The 23,842-nt window shown below is 52.2% G+C and overlaps 1 protein-coding gene across 1 annotated transcript in view; it reads right to left on the reverse strand.

The window, feature by feature from the left end:
* Positions 1–23,842, reverse strand: part of HRAS (HRas proto-oncogene, GTPase) — a 35,628-nt gene that overhangs the window by 7,682 nt on the left and 4,104 nt on the right. Inside the window, exon 2 of the mRNA XM_068684462.1 lies at positions 2,621–2,774. Within this exon, the coding sequence (XP_068540563.1) occupies positions 2,621–2,731 (111 nt within the window). The 5' untranslated portion in view covers positions 2,732–2,774. The remainder of the gene's footprint in view (positions 1–2,620; positions 2,775–23,842) is intronic.

Here is a 23,842-nt window from a genome sequence, read left to right on the forward strand (position 1 = left end):
AGCACTGGGATCAGGGAGCTCACAGTGCTGCTGTCATTAGCCTGTCTGTAATTAAACACCATCTCCACTCCCATTTACAGCCTCCTCGGGGCAGGGGGGCACTGGGGAGGGCAGACGGTGCGTGTTTGGCTGCTCTCACACCAGAGCTCCCTCCCAGCCCGGCGCCCTGGCTTGCAGCCAGAGGACGAGTCCCTCAGTGCACGACATTAACAGCAGGCAACATCCCACAGCACCCCATCCCACACAGCACCCCATCCCACACAGCACCCCATCCCACACGGCACCCCATCCCATACGGCACCCCATCCCGCACGGCACAGCCCCTCTGTGCAGCGTGGATGCTGACACCCCGCAGCTCCCCATCCTCGGCCCCTGATGTCTTACCCCATCTTCTTGCACAACAGACGGGCCGGGCTGCCCAGCTGGAACAAGAAGTGCCGGCTGACAGAAATAAACCCCGCCGTCCCCGCTGGACAGCGAGCAGTGGCTCTGGGCTCTGACCTGGGATCCCAGACAGATTCTCCTCCAGAAGTTGGAAGGACCGAATTAAGTGATCCCGGCTCTCCGGCAACGTTCACACAGGAGCCAGAAATTGCAGGCACTTGGGAGAGGACACTTGGGGCTGCCTGCAGGAGCAGGGACACGGCTGGGACATCGCTGGTGCTGACCCCGCTGTCCCCATGGCTGCAGCACAGCAGAAGGACCCCACCAAGCTAGGTGCCCAGCCCCCCGTGTGTGTTAAACGCTACGGTCAGGACACGACCTGAGGCTAAGGACTGCTAGAAGTTGCGAGGCAAACAGGAGGGTTTCTCAATGCAGCCTGGCTTTTTGCTCCATCCCCACTCGCGCGCTGTGGGACGCTGCCAGCAGCAGACCCAGCAGGACTGGCGACTGCAGAGGAAGGCAGGGATGGCCACGTCCCACCCTCCTGCGGAAGGGTCCAGCCCTTGGAGACCAACGCCGTAAATCCACGGCAGGAGGGAAGAGGGAGCACCAAAACCTGAAATCGCCCACAGCAGTCACAGGCAGGAAAATAAAACAGCGCTCTCGCCTGCGCAGAAGTTGGAGATGGAGAAGAAGGCAACGGGGTCTGTATGCAAGGTGCAGCACTGAGACTCTGGAGCCCTAAATTAAATTCCAGGCTCTGCTACGGACCTTCTAAGTGACCTTGGCCAAATGATGTAATAGCACGTGTTATTAAGTGCTTTTTCTCCTTCCCATCTGTAGGATAAAACCATTTCTGCCTTTATACTGAGCCCTGTCTCTCTTGTTTGTTTAAGTTGTGAGCTCTTCAGGGTGGGGACTGCACATACAACACCTACCAGAATAGCTTTCTGACCTCAGCTGGGACCTTTTAGGCTCTGTGATAATAATAATAACAACTGCGGTAACCACAGCTGTATTTAGACACATCTGGTGGAGAATCCTCCAGGACTGCAGACAGGGAGGTTATTGTCTGAGAGGCGTGACCGAGCTGTGATTTGCATTCCCAGGGTGGACTTACTCCTCCTGCCAGCAGCGGCACCACGAGCACGGTCCTGCCCAAACCTCCCCCAGCCCGAGGTATAAATCATACGGTGGGTGATCCGCATCTCGCAAGCAGGGGGGACGCAGTGCAAACAGCTGGAGAAGGGGCTGGGTTTAAAAGGTTAAAAAATAATAATAATAATTGTTGTTTACACTTGAAATGCAGAAAAGTGGATTTTGAGTACTGAACCTCTCCTGCACAGGTACTTGGCTGCCTCTCAGGTGGGGTACTGAGCCTGACAGACCAGGCTCAACACAGACAGATCCCTGCTGACTCCAGACGAGTACATCCATCTTTTGGACGTTCATCTTTTGCTCCCCGTGATGGAGAACGAGCAGCAGTGGGCCTTGCGGCACACCCCAGCTCTCCGCCTCCCACTGGAGGATGAACGCGCTGGGCTCTGAAGGAGGACAAAAGCCCAGAGCGCAGTGCACAAGCTCCCTGGGCTGTTTCACGGAGCCTGCAAGCTGCAGAAAAGAACCGCAGTGTCATTTTTCCTACTGCAGAGCAGATCTATAACCATGTATTAGGCAGCCCAAAGACAGTCCCTGAACTTTCTGCTCTGTGGAGTTGTGGGGATCTCTTAAAGATAAAATATAAAGAAAATAATCATCAGTCTTCAGCTCTGCTTGGGCTCTTGACCCCACACTGCTTTGCCTGCCTCACCCAAACTGCAGGACGAGCTCTGACAGAAGCCATTTCATAAGAAAAATCTCCAAATGTCCTGCATGGGAAGTCAGTATCTTCACTTTGATTTCACAGAAGGAGAAATGGAAGCACAGGCACAAAATGGCCCATCGGTCCCAAACCTTTAATCTCTCCCTGGGAGGCGGTAAGGAGGAGTTTTGTGCTGCCTCTCCTGGCTCTGCCTGCTCCTGCTGCATCCCTCGCTGCCTCTCTCCGGCAGACACTGCTGTCCTTCTTCAGGACGCACACATCAGTCGCTGTGACCTCCAAACACACAGGCGGCAGCTGAGAAGGGCTTTACAAAGCAGAGGACCGTCCCTGCTCAAGTTCAGACTCAAGCCCAAGCTGATCACATGGGGTTTGCAGCAAAGAGCACTAGGAAAAGACGCAGGCGGCGCCGCTTACCTCTATCGTGGGGTCATACTCATCGACGAAATGGTTCTGGATGAGCTGTATCGTCAGCGCGCTCTTCCCCACGCCACCAGCTCCCACCACCACCAGCTTGTACTCGGTCATCTTCCAGCCGACCCCAGCTCAGGACCTCCAGGAGCAGCCTGACCTGCAAGGAGAGACACGGCCACCACGTCAGGAGAGCAGGGGGCACAGATGGGAAGCCGGGAAAGGCAGAGAGGCTGGGGATGTGTGTGGTTTTCACAGGGATTTGCAGTAGCCACCAAATTCTCACTGCAGGGTGCTCTCCAGCACTGCCCTGGCCTCTCCTCCCAAGCCCTAAACACGGCCAGAAATGGGGAAAATGTGGGATGTCCCAAGGGTCAAGGACTTTTTTTATTCTCCCCATCCAGCACTCCAACTACCCTGGAAATTTGGCCAGAAAAAAACGCCATTTGTTTTGTTCTGTCATGCCGTGCCGTGCCTCTGGGATCCGCTGCCTTTTATGATCCCATTCCCTGGGGTCTCAGACACGGGATGACCTCACCTACAACACGAGGCTTGGTCTACGGTTACAGTGAGGAACTGCAGCATCCAGAGCTCTTTAACCTAATACCCTCCCCGCGTAATGAAGGCTACTTTAAAATGGGGAAAGAAATCAATCAAAGCCAACACAAAAACATGCCCAGCGCCTCACCCTTGGTGCTCTGCAATCCTTCAGCCTGACAGGCCGCGTGCAAACTTGCGAGTGGCGCGAGGTGAGGGAATATAGAGGATGGAATAAGGGAATACAGAAGGCTGGCAGAGACCACAGGGGAGAAGGATGCTACCAGCGAAAGCACTAATTGGGAAGGCTCGTTATAGCCAGTTCCAAGTCGGGCAGCAATGCGGACTTGCCATCACCCTTCGGCGGGGGAAAATTCCCCCCTCCCTTAAATTCCTGCTCCCCTCCTGCTGAGAAAGAGGAACTTCAGCTCGGCGCTTACGGCAGGAAGATTACAAAACCCCGAAGGTTTAAATAGCAATCTCGCCGGGCTGCAAGCCCTGCCTGCTGAGAGCCACCCCAGGGCAGGCATCGCCGCACGCGTGGTCCCTCCACTCGCTTGGCATCCCGCAGGCACAGCTCGCACACCACCAGCCCGCTGCTCCCAGGGGCGAGGGCTGCTCCTGGTAGCCTGGTGTTTGCCATCCAGCCACTGGCAGAAGCTGCCACCTCTCCTGCGAAGACGACGGAGGGTGTTTTTGGTGCTAAGGCTGGCACCCGGTGTACCAGCAGCAGCCACCCTGCGCCCAGCCCCTGTCCGCATCTGCTGGATTTGCTAACGCAGCAGAGATCTCCTCTAAAGTAGGCCAGAACTTTCTGACTTCAATCCCCATCTGATTGCAACCTTAAACCACTCAGACAGCTCGATCACCCGCCCGGGCTGGGAGCAGTCAGAGCCAGCCACCTCTCTCTCTCCGGAGCCCTTTTCTTAGCTGCTGGCTCAGCAGCAGGAAGACAAACAAAGAGCGTGTCCTTCTCAGCACTCAGTATCTCAGGAAAAAGCAAGGGAACGGCTGCAAAAGAGCAAGCACAACCACGATGCAAAGCAGGACCTCTGGTGACTGTGGCTTTCCCAAAAGGGGAAGGCAGGGAAGGGAAGCGCGGGGGCTTCTGCCAGGGAGATGGTAACGGGCATGCAGGGTTACCACACTGCAGCACGGGGATTTGCTGGATGGAGATGCACGGCCTGACGATAAATGTTGTGAAAATCTTTCCTGGTGTGAGAATTTCCAGTGGAGGAAAAACAAGAGTTTGCGTTTCTCAGCAGCTCGTGCAGAGGCCAGACAGAGCTGACCCAAAAGAAAACACAAAAGCACAGCTTCCCAGTCCTGCACCACGCGGGAACAGCGCTCTGGAAGGCTGAGCTGGGTCGCTGCCCGGTGTTTTCCCCACCAAACCAAACTTATCACCTCCGCAGCACCCAGCATCCTTCCTGAGAGCTGGATTCCCAGCAAGCCACGCAGGGCAGCGGGACCAAGAGCTGAGCAAGACCCCAAGGAGATGGGAGCCGTTCAGGAGCGCACCGCCTGGGAAAAGGGCTGGGATCTCAGTGCCAAGCCAAGGGCCCTAGCGTGAAGCTGGAGCTGCTGCTGCATTTCCTGACCTCGTGGATTTTCTCCCGGAGAGAGAGGGCTCCTGGCTCCCATTCAAGCTGTCTAGGAAAGCCCAGCCGAGCGCTTCCGCCTGGCAGCAGCAGCTGCTCCCAGCCCGCTAGCCCCCGAATCCTCCCCCGTGGATTTCACGTTTCCACGATGAAAGTTTTACAAACGCTGCTCACTGCTGAATGCTTACACCCCACCTGTCAACCGGCAGCACGTTTTAATGCACCCAAAAACAGTTCCACCTCTGCAAGTATCTTTGAATAGGTCTCATCCCAAGAACTGAGGAACCTTTCAGCCACAAACGCCGCAGCGTTTGGATTTAGTTCCCTTTGGCAAGGATTCCTACCAGGCAGAGCAGCCCCAAGTCCTCTACAACACACGGCTCATCTCAGCCTGTCACCAGCAGCCCACCATGCCTGCAGTTTGGGAATCCTGCCTGATGACAAGGCAAACCCTGCTGCCTGCACCCCTCCCTCCACCTGCTCACGCACAACACTGCCAGCAGCGTCCCAAAGCACAGCATCCTAAGGGCCTGATGAACCCCCCCAGGAGCACAAAATGCCACCTCTCGTTTTCACTCAAGGGTCAAAATGCTGATGTTCTCGGTGGCCTGCCTGGCCTGAAAGAGGTTAGGGAGTGCAGAGCTGCTGCTCTAGTGTGAATCACAGCCCATCCGATGCTTCATTTTCACTTACTTGCTGGTGTTTTTTTTTTGTTTGTTTGTTTGTTTTTACATTAACCAAGAAGTGAGCTGCAAATCTAACACAGTGTGCTTGGCTGCTGGCTTCGTATCTGCAAACTCAGGCGATGCAGCCTGCAAGATGAAAAGAGAGAGGGGTGCCAGAGGTGTGAGGAAAGTTGCAAATCATGGCCCTGCTTTGGAGAACCAGCTTGGACATAATAAAAGTCTTGCATTAGAGAGAGAAAAAAAAAAAAAAAAAAGCAGTCTAAGAGGAACAGAATGACTTCTTCCATCCTCTGCAAGCTCTTTAAGACCTGCAGGAACAGGCAGCCTGTCCCAAGAGACTGAGCACAAAAATATTGCTCCAGAGGAGAAAAGGGATAAGGAACGACATCACGTAGGAGGCTCAAAGCACAGGCAGATGTTCAAGGGGATGCAGGAAACCTTGGAGGAAGAAGAGCAGAAAGCTGCAGGCAGGTTCAAGTCAGAGGCAAGCCTGAAAGAGAAGGATTGTCTCTGCAGCACATTCGTAAGCCCCAGCACTTATGTGCAAACCATGGCTTTGCACGAGATCTTCAACAGGCACAGACAGGTCCTGGCTCTGGACACAGCTTTAGTTAGAGCACCTCTGGCAACAGATCGCCTCTGCCAGAGACTACCTGACCACAAAGAAGTTAAATCCCAGCTTTTTTTCGCTTGCCATCGTGCCACCAGGCAGCGTAGGGCCTCCAGCCCTCAGTGCTCTCCTAGAAGACAGGCGAGGGTGGCAGGAGGTGGTGCTCAAGCCTCTGGTCATTGCATGGGCCAGCAGAGATGGGAGGAGAGAGGAAAGCAGGATGGGACCATCCCCACCAGCACTGCTGACAGCTTGCTGATCTCTGGTTTCTCTCTGTTCGTGTTGCACCTTGCCTGGTAGTTAATAAAAGCAGTACAGTTACCTGCTGCTGGCACTAAGCTGGTCTGACCACGCTGCTCTTGCTCACCCGCTCCTAAATTTAACGAAGTTCTTTCTCGCCAGCTCCCTCTGTAAGAAAAGCACCTGGTAGTCACAGCGATGCCAAGTGGTTTTATTAACATACCAGAAAGCAGCAAACAATCTCCGTAAGTCGGTAACACAACCAAGAAACCAGCTATCCAAGAGCTTTCTCTCTGAACTGATACTCAGGAAAGGAGTCACCCCTAGATGATACAAAATACAAAATCTTGAGTATAAACAAAACGATTACACTCAATATAAAGACCAGCAGGCCCCTTATCTCAGGAGCCTATAAACCACAGCCTGACCCCAAGGAACAGCCAGTGCAGCACTTGCCATCAGCTGATCACCAGCGTTTCTCCTCTTGGCCCGAGTGTAAGCACAGACAACTTCCTCAATTCCTCAATTTCTCATTACACTTGCACTCACCAGTGAAGGGGAACTTCCAGCAGCGCAAAATGGCCCCAAGATCAAACTGAGTGTGCCTGGGCTGCTCACGCCCACATCTCCAGAAGCTCTGCGAGGTGCCGTAATGTCCTTGCAGTTTACGGTGGGACCTTCACCTCCCACCACCACTGCTTCTCCCTGAGAGCAACCAGCCTGTCCCACTGGGGTGTCTGCAGGAGAAGCACACTTCCAAGCCACCCGTGGCTTATTTACAGAGATAACACGTGCTGCTCTGCACGTCACTCGCTGCTGATCCACGGAGAGGTCTGAGGAAATGGGCTCCTCTGCTTTCCCCTCCGGCCCACAGCACAGCCTCGTAGGGCCAGGCAGGTGCTTATGGAGAGAGGGACAGGTACCCAGGGAAGTTAAAAACACAGCCCATGTTGCAGGTAACAACTAAACCCATTAAAATCCTGGCCTCTGAGCCACCTCTTGACCTGGTACCAGGTTGTAATGCCTTGGGGTTGGTCACGCACACCGTCCTCCTCCTCATCCCACAGGCCGGCAAAGCCAGGCAAAGAAGCCATCGCCAGCAGCAAAGGCAGAAACTAAATTGAGGCAACTTCCCATCCAGGGCCTTAGTGGGAGGCGAAAAGCTCCACGTGCAGGTTTTGGATGGGAAAGCCGCTGGTTGCCTGCTGGGTCTTTGTGTCTGGCTGCCAGAGCTGACAGCTCCCCGCGGAGCAGCGCTTCCCTGCGCAGGGATGCTCAGAGAGGCAGAGTAAAGCGAGGGGGAAAGCCCAAATCGCCCTCTGGCTATCCTTGTGAACTCACAACTGTGCCACCAGCACGGGGAGGGGGCAGGGACAGGCAGGGACAGGATGCCCTGACGCACGGATGAGGCAGGGTAACAGGAGAAAAGAGAGCAGCCGACACTGAAACAGGCCAGGGCAGCGACCAGAGGCACTCACCAACCCAGGGCCGCATTTAACACTCTGCAGGGGTCACAGGCAACATTTTGCAGCTGAGATATGCTTTTTTTTTTTTTTTTTTTTTTTTGAGTTGACAGCAACCAACACCATGTGTCAGGGAAAAAAGCGCCCCGTCCCCAAGAACTGCGCTCTCCCTCCACGATTTCCGTTCTCCTCTCCTTCCCCACCCTGCCCCGTGCCTCCGAAGCAATTGCTGACAGGGAAAAACCAAAAAGCCGGTTTCAGGAAACACATCTAAGCCATTTTCATTTAGAAAAAAAAATTTGCAATGGAAATAGGGTCTGGCTGTTGGGCTTCCTGCTTGCTTTAAAGCCTAACGTATGTGAATAACATAAGGAAATAAATGGGTGAGGAAACAAGGTCTGTGCAACTGGGAAGCTCTGAGAATTGTCTAAATAATGCTTTGAATTCTTTCATTTTTAACATTTCATGGAAAAGAGTCTTTAAAAAGGTCAATTTTGGGAGCAAAATGCTATTGGAAGAGTATCAGTAAGCTTTGGTCCCTGGGAACAAAACGGTGCAAGCCGCACACGCCCCGTCTCGGTGGAGCTACTGCAGTGGCAAGATGCAGACAGGGAGCTGGGTTTGGGGAGTGGAAGGAAAGGAACGGAGCCTGTTGGTCAGCAGCAGGAAATGAGATGAAAACATCTTGAAACAGCAGGAACCCCGGATCCTCACAACCCCAGTGGCACCCAGCTCCAGCAGCACACCGGTACGGGGCGGCAGCTCCCGGCAGGTTCACCCTGGAGCAAAAGCAAGGCTCCAGCATCCCCGTGTTGGTGTGTCCGAAGCCCAGCCTCCCCGCGCTGCTTCCCCCTGCTCCTCGCCCAGCGTCCGGCTATTTTCAGCCCAGGGGATTTCCTGGGCCTGGCACAGCTTGCGTTCAGTAACCCACAACAGCTCTCTTTCCCAAGGACTTGTCCAGCCTCCCCTGAGCCCACGTACGCCCCTGCCACCCACACTGTCCCAAAGCAAGGAGCTCCACGGGTCTGCTCCCCGCAGGGGGACAACACAACCCTCGTGTTGGAGCCTAACTCATCTCTGCCCGCGTCCCCAGCCAGCCCCTAGGTCTTGTACTAGAAGGGGAACAGCAGGGTGGATCCCCACCCACCCTCTCACACGGGGTACCCCAGGCTGCTAATCACATCCTCCAAAACGTCATCTTTTCCAGGGGAACGTGGCACAGCCTTTTTCCCCCCCATTTTTCGAAACACGGGGCAGAGCAGCACGTTTGCGACAGCCTCGGCTCTGCAGGCGGTGGCGGGTGAGGGAGCACGGGGACAGCCCAAGGAAGGAAGGAGAGCGAGTTCCCTGCCTTGCCCTCCCCGTGGGACATTGATAAAAACCTCCTCACGCTCCGTTCAAAGCCAGAGCTCAAAGGAACAGCTTGAGTGACCCCACGGAGCCAAAATCAGATATTTCTAGAGTGTCTCCTTTATTAGTGAGCCATTTCATTTCCGTGATCAAATATAATGATCATTCCTCCGCACTCATTTAGCCCTTGCAGAGCTTTTGCAGGCACAAAAAAAATGCACTTTTTTTTTTTTTTGCAGAAAAGCAAGTGCCTGTGCATCTTGGGGAGCCAATAAGAAGCGGGCAGCTGGGGAGGGAGATAAAGGGAAGCAGGCAGGCACCTGCTGCTGAGACAGACCCCTTTCTGCCCCCGTCCCCCCGGGGCACGTTATGAGCACGGTGACACAAAGCTGTCCCAGCCGTGCTGCGCTGCTCGTGGGCATGAATATGCATCAGGCGTTATGCAGCAGCTAGTCCAGGGCACGCCGCTGATTTACAGGCTGAGCAGGACAGCTAAACAAATCCCTTCCTCACCCTGCAATCCGCCCAGGGTGAATCGCTCTGCAACAATAACGCTCTCCCTGACGGGTGCCTGGGAAAGGGGGGCCCAGAGAGGGAAGAGAAGGAGCTGACCCCACTCAGCTGCATCACAGAAGAAAAGCAAGGTGAGGATTTGCGCAGACACACCTCGGCCAAAGCAAGCACTTCTCACAGGACGAACTTCTCAGCAAGACACGGCTCAGGAGGACGACTGCCAGGGCCCAGCAGCGAGGTGGGTGCATCCTGCAGGTAGCATCAAGCAACAGTCACAGGAGGAGAGAGGTCTAAAGGCACCAGAGCCAAGTTTGGATCAGGAGCCTGTTTGTTAAATTTGGGTCCTGAATTACTCAAGCCTCACTTTGCTGCTCATGGTAAGTTAGCCACAAGAGGACTTACTTTCTGTGATGCTCACATTCCCTCCCTCTGCAGCAGCCTGGATTTAAAAAAAATTAAAAAAAAAATCAGAGCACTGTTGCTGTGGGTGCGTTATTTAAATGAATCACTGTCACGGCACAGATCTGCTGCAAATAAGACTTACACGTCCCGATACTGGAAAGAGAGGATTCTCCCTCTTTTGGCTGAGGAGTGACAGATGAACAGCCACGGCGCAGGGACTCCATCCTGCCTGCCGTGCAGCTGCACCCATCCCACGCCGAGAACTCAGAGCCCAGCAATCAAGCACATAACTCCCCTCACAATGAGGAACCCGCCGCAATTAAGTGACTCGGTCACGGTCACACAGGAAACTTATGGTAAAGCTGGGGATTTCTGCTCCCTCAAGTTCGAGCCTTTGCCACAAGACCGTGCTTCCCGTCCGCAGCTGGGCGTGCAGGGGACAGGATCACCATGCCAGCTCCATCACCTCCAGCATCTGCGGGCAGAACTGCACCATCAGCAGAAGCTGGGGGGGTGGTTTCCTTCCAGAATTTCCTCAGGAGCCTGCAGCAACGACGACGTGCAGGATTTGGGCAGGCTCACAGCCAGCTTCCAAAGGCACATTAAGGTTGAAAAGAAACCACAGAAAAGCGAGGCACCAGACCTGCAAGAGATGTGGCTCCACCTCAACGCAGAAGTTAACTGAAGCTTGACAAGCTGATTAACAAGTAAATAAAGCCTCCAAGAGCAGCAGAGCAGCTGAGGTTCCCCTGATAAGGCCTAAAGGTTAGGCACCAAGGTCTTCTTGAGATCCCTGAGAATATTCTCCCTGTTTTGAAACCCGGTGCTGCGTAACTGGTCCCTGGATCCTGGTCCGTGGTGGAGGCAAGGAGGAGGTCCGGATCCGGCCATCTCACTGCATTTCACGTGGCCGTCACACCCCAGGGACCCTGCCCTGCCTCTCAGACTCGACCATGTGCTGGCTCCACGCAGAGCAACTGTCCAGGGAGAAAAAGGCATCGCGGGGCTCTGAGGAGCACCGGATCAGCACAAAAGCACTGGCAAGCACTCCCTCCAGTCACACCAGCCGGATTTCCCAGTTATCTGAAAGATAACCCGAGCTTCCAGAACGACAACTCGCTGGGCAAAACTGAGTCAGGTTGCTTACGAAGTAAAAGGACGCAAAGCTGAGCTGTCCATTTTTGAAGAAAAAGGACAAAAATAAGGGAGTTTGGATGCAGGCTCTGAACTGGGAGCAGAAAGAAGAAAACGTGCAAGTCTCCAGAGAGAAAACGGCAACCAGGGACCAGACCTGCCCGCAGGGTGGCACAGAGGAGCAGCTGGTGCCATTCCAGCAGGTACCTGGCGATCAAACACAGCTGGTGCTTACAGAACACAGCAACAGCATTTCACCTCCTTCTTCAGGATCTGCTTTCTGCTGCGGGTACACCAAGGAAGAGACTGTGCAAAGTACTGCCCAAACGTCTGCAGTGCAAGCTGGAGAAGTCACAGCTTGGGGAGAGCAAAACTGAGCAACATGAGCCCACAGGTACTCATCTAGCTGAAACGTCCTTTAATGTCCTTTTTCTTTTCCCCTCAGGCATGTCAATATGCCTCCATCATAGATCAACCTTGAAGGGCAAACTCCCCCGGCCCCGCAGCAGCAAGAAACGTTGATGTGCATCACATCGCGGGACGGAGCCAAGAGTACGCAGCTGGACAGGGGCAAGAGGGGGCTAGAGGAGGAAAAGCTGCTAACAAAAAGAAAGGGGACAGGAAAGTTGTTTGATGAAATTAATGCTGAGGATAAAACACTCGGCACAAGCCTGCTGTTATTTGTATTAGTAAAAAAATAAGTATGAAGCCAAAGGGCTAAAGCACCGGTCTAAACAGGCACTGTCAGCTTTCACGTGCACAATAATAGGCATGCTTTCTTTCCCTGTATTGTTATTTCCAGTATAGGCAATCAAAAGAGGAACTTTTGAGCTTTGAACTGTGCTACACTTCCCAGGATAAACAGAGTAGAAAAGCAGCATTCAGTCTGGCTCCCAGCTCAGTTCCTTAGGACAACAGAAGTAATGCCTGGGCATGGAAGATGTCATAGAGGATTCTCAAGTAGCCCCAAAATTGTCTTTTCCTCTTTCCAGTGGAAATCAACCCTAAGTATGAGACCCAGAGCAGGGTCTCGTCCTACTGGGTATTCTCCAAACAAGAAAGAGGGTTCCTACACCTCCCCTCAGACTTTCTGATCCTGCTGCAGGAGCTCAGCTCTACAACGCTGAGGATGCACACACTGCAGACACGTTCCAAAAAGAAACACAGCAGCGTTTATTGGATTTATTCTTGGACTTGGTAAGGCTCATGGAAACGGTTCTGTTTGGCCTCAGAAAAGAAGAACCACAAAAGGCAAATTCAGAGCTTCAGAATTTCAAAACTTCACCTGACAGCCCTGAGCCGCTATGTGTGTCTAGTATGGAAAAGGTGTGAGATTTTTAATTTTCCAGAAGAAGGGAGAGGCTAGCCCAAGCTACGAGTCACAACCAAACTCCTGAGTGTCCAACCTGATATCTGACGTTGGAGGATCGGTTTAAGGGAAAGATAGAAAGTATCATCAATGAAGCCATTAAAGCCAAGCCAGTCAACATTGGCTTAAGGCTTCATGTTATCTTTGTTTTCAACCTTAGCACATACGGAGCATTTAACCCTCTCAGCATCTTGAGACAGGAACAAGGCAGAGTGACATGTCCTGGGAAATGAAGGATTAAAAGTACAAGTACACTCAGTCAGGAGGCACAGAGGAAGACTGCAGAGCAGCTCTGAAAGTCAGCAATCAAAAAAACAAGCAGAAACATGATGAAACATGATGGACCAATTCAGCCAAGTGAAGCATGGTAGAGTCAGAACAAGTGCTGAGGTCTCTTAATTAACCCAAATCCTACCACCTTTGCGTTCCCTCCTGTTCCTCAGCACTGGCTCACGAGGATGAGCAGAGCCTCCAGGAAGGAGCTCCTGCGAGGGGAGCAACAGAAAACCAGGCCTGCAGGTGTCCCATCGTGGTCTCAGGGTTTGTCCAGCCTAGGGGAGCTGCAGGCACATTGGGTAACACGTGGGGACCACAGACAGAACTGCTGTAGCCGAGACCCATCTGATTCACAACACTGTGGCTTTGGTTTAAAATATAAAAAATTAAATAAAATGACCTTCCCTTCAGCCCACTGGGAAAAATCCAAGCATCTCCCTTCAGTCCCCTACCATATAGCAACGCAACCTCATCATTGTGACTAAAACTTACTTGATATATGCTATTAAAGTGGGGGTTAGGAACAGCTAAATGGCCAGCATTGCTCTGAAACAACCAAGTGCTGGGAGCAACTCACACTATCACCCTTCAGCCTTCATCAACCAAACAGGCCCCGTCCTTTCCTTCCAAGGTGTTCAGTATCTGCCCTCCCAAGCACCAAAGATGGTGATTTTATTTCATTTTTGTCAGCTTGCTACTCTAAACATGAATTGCAACAGCTCCGAAGCTGCTGTTTGAGCTTAATGGCCTGGTGCTACGTGTGGCCTGAGGCCTCTCCACTTATCCTCACCCCTACCTGCAGAACTTGCCCGCGGTACCTCTGCTGACTTGGTAGAGGCCGTGAGGGCAACAAATGTCCAAGCAACAACACATGTCACGGGCTCAGGTTGTTCTGTACGAGTTAGAATAAGAAAATGAGAAAACGGGCAGGTGATATGAGCTGGTTCTCCTAAAAACATCGCCTTCTCATGAGGTGACGCAAGCTTCCCAGCTCCTGTCACAGCACGAGCCATCTTGTGAGCCTCAAGTCAGGCTCTATCCGTAAGACATGGAAGTGATCCCTTCAAGCCAACAGCCACAAAGAGCAGTCACATCGTCTTTACCTGTGCACCACCAGATCTTTCAGAGCTTTGTTGAGGGCCTGGGGGCTCTCTTTTGGTTTAGTGTTGGTGGTGGTTGGGTTTTTGTTTTGTTTTAAAGCAAACAGAGAACAACCAAACCGTCCATTTCTCCTTAAAAGCTTGGTAAGAAGACAAAAAAATCCTTCCTTGGAAAAGAAAGATAAATGCAGAGATTAAGATTGAACTGCGATTTTTATTTTTTTTTAATGGCCTTGCCAGTATCATCAGGCCTCCTGGAAACACACTGAAATGTGGGACTGGCTGTAAGATCTCAAACATGATTATTTGCTTTTGCAGGAGCCTGGAGGAGACACAAGTCACCAGCGAGGTTTTGGGAAGTGATGATGTACTGATGAAGGCTCCCTCCTCCATCTGGCAGCAGCAGACTTCACCAGCATTGCTCCTCAGGGCTCTTAAGGCATACACAGCACTTTGTCATTCTCGGACATCGTTCACACCTAACTGGAAATAAACTGCTTCCTCATTTCCCCCTTAAACCCACTCTTATTTTCAGAAAGCAGCTCCCTGAGGACTGTGTCTGTCCCTACAACGAACCTCCAAGGCCACAGCATGGCGGAGTGGGTACGGTTCCTACATAGCTCTCATTGTTCCCACACAGGAACTTCAGCTGAAGCATTAAAAAAAAATAAAAAATCAATGTTTGCAAAAAACTTTTTTAAACAGAAAAAGCCCACAGAAAACCACCAGCTTGCATGTCAAACAAGCTAACTTTAACTTGAAACACTACTCAAGCAAAAATAGACGCTGCACTGTTCTGCAGGGGGAACATATTCACAGAAGAGGAAAATTCATACTTGAACAGCAGGGAAAAAGCAGCGAGCTCTGAAAGCCTGTCAACTTAGCCTCAAAATCCGTCCTCAAAACTTGGGGTAAATGAACTCCTAAATGAACTCCTGCAGTCCAGGACTGATTAGGATCCAGGATTTGGATTTGGAAACCCCTACCAACCACACATCTTTTGTACCACCACGCAATGATGTCCTGCTCCTGTCCTGCCTCAGGTAGGACCTGCATCCCAAACCAGGGTTCAGTGGCTGGACCTGGGCTGTTGCTGCCCCAGGACAGGGAGCAAGCACGTCACACAAGCCATAAACACTTATTTACAACCCACAGGAGGATGAAGGGGCTGCTGAAGTTCTGCTGGCCTGTCACCACTGGTCATACTCTGTTCATCTTCAGCATCACACTTAGAAACGTAAGCAGAAGTTCGTGTGTCTTTCTCCGATGTCTAACACTGGGCAGAGGAATGGAGATGTGCTGCAAAGGAGCTGTTCCCAGCGGAGGCTGACATTCCACAGGCTTAATTTGTCATTATTTCCACTTACTTCTGATCAAACTCGAGATAAACTACGTCAACCCAAACAAGAATCTGACTTCACAGTCCAAAATTCTGTTCAGACAAAAAATTCACGCAGTCGGCCTTTTTTAAAGCCTCCCACATAGCTGCAAGGTCTGCAGAAGACACTGAGACCATTGTGAAACAGTCAGTGCCCCAGCTGGGCTCTAGATGACAAGTGCTTCATGCCACTTTTTAGCAAGTTGTTTTTTGTTGTTTTTTTTTTTTAATTCTGCAGCACCAGAGGAACTGATGCTCTTGAAGAGCACAGAAACCCAAGGAATGCTCAGCACACTCCAAAACACCATGAATTGCTGGCTACACGAGGTCCACCCAAAGCTCTGCAGCCGCACCTAAAACGAAGCGTGCCATGCACCCACCATGGACATTTATTTGCAAAGCACCAGGTTCTGTCCCGCTGGCTGACATCCTGCAGCCTTCACGCTGCTGCTCCTGGGTGATGGATGATGGCTCTGTCCTGCTGGGCACCAGCCGGCTGCAGTGCTGAGCTCAGCACCACGGCACCCCAGCGCCACGACCTGCCTGCACCTCTCGCCCGCAGCCAAAAGCTGCCAGCAGCTCTCTGAAGCCGCGTTCGCAGCGCCACGTTGCCTCTGAAGGCAAACCACAATGCGCTGTTTCAAAGCAACCAGCTGATGAGGAACAACAATAGGCAGAAGAAAAAAAAAAAAAAAAAAGAAAACCACCTTGAACCACTCCCCCTCCTTTCTCTCACGAGAAGCTTATAGTAATTGCAAAGCATGAGAATCTGAACAAACGCCCTGCTTGGGCAACTGGGGCCATCCCCGGGAAAATATTTGCATCTAGGGGATGTGAGAGTTGTGCAACCGGCGAAGTATCAAGCCAGATAAGGCAGAGACCTTTCACTAGGCTTCAGAGAGACACACTCGTCACTCCGTGATGCTGACTCAGGCTAAGACAAGTTGCTTTAATTTTCTCTCCCTCCCTCCAGCCTTCACAGGGGAAATAATACCAGCCTACTGCTCAGGCAGTTTGAAGCCACCGGGCGCTATTTGCAGAGCTGAATCAGAAACCGAAGGAGCCGTCGGTAGGAGCACAGGAGGGAAGATGGCTTCTCCGTGATGGGAGCCTGGTTCCCACCCGAAAGGTCTTAAACTCGTAAGGAAATTCCTCGTGCAACAAGGTTAGCTCTGCCTGGGACACGACATGCAGCTTTACCCATGTTCCATTATTTCCCGTGCCTAAGGCTTGATGCAGTCTTCTGAGCCCTGCTGGATTTAGTTACACATACATCTCGTTTGGGAATTAGACCAGAGAAATTAGTTAGGAAGGTCACACGGTTACAAAAAATTGACAAAGACTGAGGGCTCCTGGTTCCTGCCGCCAGCTTTCCAACACCAGTACACCTGCCTGTTGAGCCGGGAGAGCAGAGCAAACCCACGGCGCTAACAATCCCACGTTAATGTCTCTTTGGGCCCTCGCTGACTTGGCTATTTCCCCCGTGGAAGAAATAACAAAAGCAGCTACCAAAGAAGAGCTGGGAAATGGGGCAGGTCCACCAGCGATGCACCCGCTGAACCCACAACCAGCAGGCAGAAGGCACAGCAAACAGCGGGAGGCGCGCAGGGAGCAGCGAGTGCCTGGTGCTGTGCCAGGCGTTGGGACACTCTTCAAACACGGCCACTATTTGTCGTGCCAAAGTTCAGAGGGGAAGGACGGCAATGAACGCAAAACGCATGCTGTGGGGCTGCACTACCAGCCTCTGGGGCACCTTCCTTCGGGAATTAAAGGCTCCTGAAAGTTTTCCATATGCTCTCCATCTCGGCTGCAGAGCCACATCCATCCCCTCGAGCAGACCTCATGCAGCCCCAGCCCTTCACATCGTGGGATGTAACGCAGAAAAGCTTGTCCTGGATACAGGCAGCTGGTTAAGAGAGCAGGGAGAGGTCAGGTGCATTGCAAAGGGAGGACGAGGCACCACATAGCAAACACTGAGGTATTTTTGCCTTTCTCTGCAGCACGCAACAGGAGCTTCCAACCTGCGGTCAGCCCCAAATTTTCCCCCTAACATACTCTCCGTGACTGCAAAGACACTGGAGCCCCTTTGACATTTCCAGGTCTCTTCGTGGGCACATTACGGTTGTGACATTTGGTCTTCTACTGCACAGGGTCCGTTTACTGTACAGCAATGATTTTCTGCCTTTATCAATCCTAAAAAAAAAACACATCCCTGTGCAGCTTTCCGAACAACACACTTCAGCTCCCTGACAGCACTTCTTGTTTGTACTGCACGGCTTTTGCAGACCCTTCAAAAACCACCCAGGGCTCCTCGCCTACATCAGGAGCAGCGGCTGAGAACCGCAGTTAAAAGGCCTGCAGCAGCTGGAACACAGCAGTGGCTTTCCTGAGGCTGTCCAGAACTGAACGCTGATTTACAGGTATCTGACCTCGCAGGAATTAATGCTTCAGTAAGCAGCAAGGTGGGGCACAAAGCCATGTATTTTTTGGGGGGGTAATAGGATTTGATGCTAACCACACAGGCATGGGATAGGACAAGAAATGGGGCAGGGCAGGCGCGGTGCTGGCTGCCAGCACAGGGACTGAGGCTGAGCTCCGCAGGCTCCTGCTGCAGCCAGCCTCCTTGCTCCCGAAACACCTGGTGCATCACGTTCCTGCCACCGGGCTAATTCTTCTCCAGGAGAAGGCATGATGGAACAAGCGCTCCCAATCAAAGGGGAAACTCAGCCAGCGAAGAAAATCCTCCCCGGGCTACCAGGCTTTATTCCTACCTGTTGGCTCAGCTCAGGTTTGCAGTTTTTTCACAAATGGCTCTCGCCACCTCCGCCCTGCTCCCTGAAGACCACTCTGCTTTCCACAGCAACCACGAAGGCTGAGCACCAGTGGGAAGCAACCCTACAGAACCCAGCTCCGTTAACACAGCAGTGCTCCAGCGTTAAGGGGCATGGGTTTTACCCACCAAACCCCAGAGCACTCACGTTTGCTGCCCTTGTAACCTGGAGGCACCACAGGGTTAACCCCAAGTCCCCACGCAGGTGTCTCAGCTCCAGATTTAGGATTTCGAGGTCTCAAGCCTCTGCTTCACAGGAGGGAGCTGCTGGGAGGTATCTGCACCCTTCTAGCTCTCAGCCAGCAAGGAACTGCAACGAAACAGCTTCTCAAGCAAAGCAGTAGAGGTTTACCAGGTAAGACAGCACACAGCTAAGGACAGGCTATATTCAACGCTGCCTTGCTCTCTGTGCTACTCTTCCTGGCAAAACAGAGGCAGTCAAGGTGGGATTCATCTCACCTACAAGAGAGCCCATCAGCTGGAGCCTCCCTGCGATCGATGGGAAGAGACAGGCGCAATCTGTCTGCCTGCTTTCAGACATCTGCATTAGGACGAGATGAAAGCGCTCGTTTCCTCCGCCGCGCATCCACGGGGGCCGAGGGTAAGCAGCCGAGATGTGAGATGTCAACGTCTGGGCACGCAAATTGCACCCTGATGTTTCTCATCCTGCACCGAGCTCGGAAGCTTTTCAGCGAGGGACTGCACCCAACATGAAAGCACTCCCAGCCTCCGAGGCCTGGAGGTAACACCACACTTCAAACGGCAGGAGAGAGACCGATACTCTCGAGTATCTACCGCAGAGACAGCTCCGCAGCGCTTTTCCCTGGAACGATATTCCAAGTGGATGCAAGGCGTTTCGGGGGCCGCTGGGCTGCCGACGAGGAGGCAGAGCTGCAGGTCTCGACCCGCCTCTGTACCAGCAGAAGAAGAAGGGGAAGCGTCCCAGGAGCCAAATGTTCAGTGCTGTGAGAACTGCAGAGCCCGGCGAGGCTGCAGCTTTCACTTTACACCCCAAAACAGGCACTGGAGCCGGCAGGGAAGGATGCACGCACACAAAGGGGCTCAGGGACAGACACAGGGGACAGGGAAGGAAAAAAGACCTGTGCCATCTGTGTGCGCCACGGGCAGATTTGGGATTTGCAGAGCAGTCTTGAGGATTCTCTGTTTCGTGACTTCTGATATATGATCCTTTGGGGCTGGCAACGCCGGGGTTTGATGCAGACAAATGCTAAATAATGAGTCTGGGGGCAGAAAGCCAAAGCAGAGAGCACACATTAAATGGAGCTGTCACGCTGCTAGACTGGCCGAGGAGAGATTGAGGAGTTATTGTAAGATTTGTGAAGCCATCAGCCCTGGTGCTACAGAAAATAAGAAAATTAGGCTCAAAGAGGGACTGCAGGCAGAATAACTTCCCTGACAGCAGGATAAATGAGGAATAAGTTGCTACAAAAAGCCCTCAAATCAAACAGGGGAAAAAAGCATGGAAGAGCCTGCACAACATTTACCTACAGTGGAACTGAACTGAAGGGTTCAGAAAACAAAAAGATGTTCAAATTAGCTCCCTGAAAGGATGATTTATAGGTGGCAGAGCTTTTTCTTCTGCATCCACCCCACTTTACGCCTACGATGGGGTCTGCAGGCTCCCACCTCAGATTTCAGCCATCATCTCCGTGCACCTTCATCCCAACAGGTACCTGCTCCCACTGCTTGTCCTGCTCCACGCATCCGCTGCCAGCCACAGCAGGAGCCCTCTGACTATTTTGATTTGTTTTTTTTTTTGTTGTTGTTGTTTTTGCCTCCCCCTCCCTGGGGATATTTACTAAAGCTGTGGCCTGAATAAGCTTGTTCTGGAGGCAGGCTTTGAAACAAAGATGAAAACCCAAACTGTCCTAAGAGATGCCGCTCCGACTGCCGGCCCATGCTCGCTGCAGCTCGCAGAGCTTTTCAGCCGACTTCAGCAGAATTTGAGCAAGACCTTGTAACCCTGTCGCAATGCAATCGCCAAGTCCTGCCAAAAACCATGCGCTCACTAGCATGCTCTGAAAAACCCCAACCCCCTGTTATGCCCTCAGCTTTCCCTCTCCTCTCCAGGAGTTCACACTTCGGACAAGGCTGGTTTTGAGGGCCGCAAACTGGCCTACAAAACCAACTCCGGACTTCTTTACTTAGAACTGGACACCTCTGCTCCAAAACTCCAGCTGGATTTCCGTTGTTGTCTTAAAAGAGCCCTGCGATTGTCTTGTTTTCTCTTTAAAGCATAGAGATTGCGGGGAGAGAAGCTGCACCCATGCACTGTAACTGCAGCTCCCAGTCAGCTGTCCTGCGCCTTCAGCAGCCCCTAGCCAGGGACTGGAGCATACAGCGACTTCCCCAGGCGTTAGACTGTGCAGATCTGACCCGCCGTGCCACCATTTATCACCAAAACCAGTAATAATTCATTCCTGCAGAGCATAAAATGAACCAACTGGCTTCCACCTGGAGCTACTGCACGGAAGACTGGGGCCTGGAGGGTTTCCCGACAGCAGCAGCAGCAGCACTGTGTATTTTTAAAGCGCTGGCTTGTGTCAGATATTGCAGAACCACCAGGCTGGCTCTCTGAAATCCTGTCTCCACGCCTGCTCTCTGCCAACGGGGAGCTTGCTGTACTGCAGGCTCAGCAGGCAGGGACCTGCTGCTTGTGTTTTCCCAGAGAGCGGCTCCTGAATCACACTGCCCCTAATTCCGAGCAGGCAGGACGGGTCTCAGGAGCACGGATGCAGCCTCAGCCCTTTCATCCATTTCCAGCAGCAAGAGCTAGTCTTAATTTTCTATCTGCAGGCACACCAAAGGACTCATCCTTTATGTGTGTTCAGCAATGCAAGCTCCCAGAGACACAGCCTGGCTCCTGACGTGCTGCAATCCTCCACCCTTCCCTCCTAATCCATCCGATCTCCAGAGGACAAGGGGGTCTTCTCCTCACCCACCTCGGAGCACCTCCACAAACACCTCCCTGGCATCTCCTGCCTGCCACTCCAGCCGAACAGCCTCCCGTTACTCACCTCCTCTCCTGAGCAGCTTTATCATCCGCTCCTCTACGGTTTCCCTGAATTACCCCAGAGGTGACCGTATTTCAGCGGCAAATTAAACTGTCACAATACATTCCTTTCTACACTGTTTTTTAAAATATGTGAGCCCTGGCTGCAGGAGAATTGTTTTGGATAGATTAGATTAGGTGCCTGGGAAACGAGTTCAAAAAAAAAAAAAAGCATAAAGGTTTTTTGCTTCTCATAGAAATCTACCTCTCCCTCCACCACCACCCCACCCGCCAGGAAGTTTTTTTATCCTAAAATACCTCATCAATTAACTGCATCTGGTGTTTTACATCCACTCTTCTTTCCATGAAAAGTGCCTCAGAGCAGCTGACGAAAGAGAGATGGCTCATTTCAGAATTACCTGCTGCAAGCAGAAATCAAGAGCCAAAAGCTCTCTGGGTTTTTCATCGAGCCTTCCTCTTCTCCCTATCCAGAGGGCTACCACATTTTTGTCAATTACTCAAGTTTTCTCACTATTTTCCAACCCACAACAGGCCAAGACACTTGGGTTTACTATGGGGCACCAACTCATTCCTGAAGACATGATGCCACTTACAGCTTTGAAGATTTACACGGAAGGGACATTCACATCTGTTTGAAGACCTGATACCAAAAATATTTAAAAATAAAACCCCGCTTTCTTGAGGCTCTTTGTGGAGAGAAAGCCTTTCACTCCAACCCTCTAGCATCTTTCAAAGAAACTCTCCCGTGGAGGCTGAAGCTGGGCTGCAGTGATATGACCAAGAGAAGCCCATGCTGCAGCTCCAAGGCACCACCAGCAGCGGCTGAGATGAAGTGACAGCATTTTCAGCCTTCTGCACCTGAAGAGATCTCTAACTAGGTGTTGGAAACCTTCGATCCCTGATCCCTTGACACCGGTCGTATCGCAGGGACGGGAACGCAGAACTGACACAGCACCGGGCAACACGTTTGCATTGACCTTGCCAACAGGGTCTGCCTGCTGCAAAGCACAGCCTGTCTGTCCACGGCAGGAGCCCAGCAGTACCTGAAATGAGTTACCCAGTCAGATACGGATGCAAGGGGAGACCAGAGAAAAGTCAGTCACAGAATTAGCACATGCCTAAGCTGGAGTCTGTCCCGTTTGCCTCCAAGCGACTGATGTTTTACCCATTTACACTGAAAAGGTTGACTTCTCAAGCCCACCCTTCTTTTTCTGGAAGATGAATTCTAGCGTCTTGTGTAACACCAAGCGCTCTGACCTCTCTTTCTTGCTCTAACAAAGCCAGACACAGAGAAAGAGCACACATGCTACTGTCACTGCAGAAATACATGAGCCAGTGCCACACCAGGAGGCTGCTGCAGCAGCTAGCTGGGTAATGAAAAGGACAAGCGACTAAATAAATCACTTGCAGCCTAATTTCATATGTTCAGACCTATTTTATACACACTCCTCTTTGGTTTGGAGAAGACTGTGAATGGAGCTGGATGCAAACCACAGAAGGGCTGAAGATGGTGCGAAGGAGGCATCAGAGCAGATCGGGCACTAGAGCAAGCCCTGACTGCCTGACACTCCAGCTGATGAACCGAGTTCGCTTCTCAACGAGCCTCCCAGCAAGATCCCGACTCGCTTCAGGCCTAAGTGCTTGCAGTGAGACTCTCCTTAGAAGACTCTTCACCAGAGCCTGCTTTTCTCAGGGAGACTCTCGGCTGGCCACACTGATTCAGCCTGGACTGGCAGGAAAGCTCTCAGCCCACCTCATGCAGCAGGCTTGGGGATGCCTTCTTCCACAGATCTCGTCTTTCACTCCTCGCCTCTCCTCCTACAGGGCTGTGCTGAAGAACAGCTTGAGGGAAAGCAGAAGTGCCCAACCCCATTGTGCACAGGGGCTCCTCTCATTTCACTCCTGCTCCCTGACTTTTTAGATCTCACTCACCGCCTTCTCCCACTGCCAGAGCATCCTCCTCTTCGTTTCACAGGTCACAGCTCCTCCCCAGTGTCTGCTGCTCTCCAAGGATGCTAAACAAGCAGATGATGTACAGGCATCTTCCCCGAGAACTGTAGCTGTGGCAATGTCTCTTTTTTGCATTTGTCAAGTTACCGCTCCCACACGCATCTAAATTCAGCTCCATCAGCTCCTGAATTTAACTTAAATGTGAGCAGCCTGATTTGTAATGGGCTTAGCTATGCAAAAGGAAAAACCCACTTACAGATGTGCCCAGTGCTGTGTTATGCAAGTACCTATCCTCTTGCTGCCTCTGCCTTACCAGAGCACCCTCAGCCAGGACACCCCCCTTTTTTAGGGGACATTGTGCACTGAGCCACCCAGCACCCTGCTAGGCATCACTCCCAACAAAGCAGAGGGTCCAGGGAGAGACAGCAACAAGCTCAGCCAAGAGCAGCGAGAGAGCCAGGGCTCCTGGGTCCTCAGCCTTGCACTTTACCCACCGAGCCCTCTGTCAGCACCGGCTCTGGCGAGATGGATGGCGTTCAGGGATCGCACTTCACCGTCAGACAGACGCCACGGGCAGGTCGTGCATTAAGGCGGGGGTATCGCAGCCAGCATGGAAAGAGCATTCTCTCTGACGGGAGACAGACCATCCTACTAAAATTTAAAGCTGGATTCCGGCTGCAAGGAGTTGGTGATTCCAGTTTTGCTTTGCCTGAACAAGCCATTAATCAGCGCTGGTTTTCATAAGACCAAGAAAC

The sequence above is a fragment of the Anas acuta genome, chromosome 5, assembly GCF_963932015.1.
Source record: "Anas acuta chromosome 5, bAnaAcu1.1, whole genome shotgun sequence".
Lineage (NCBI taxonomy): Eukaryota > Metazoa > Chordata > Aves > Anseriformes > Anatidae > Anas > Anas acuta.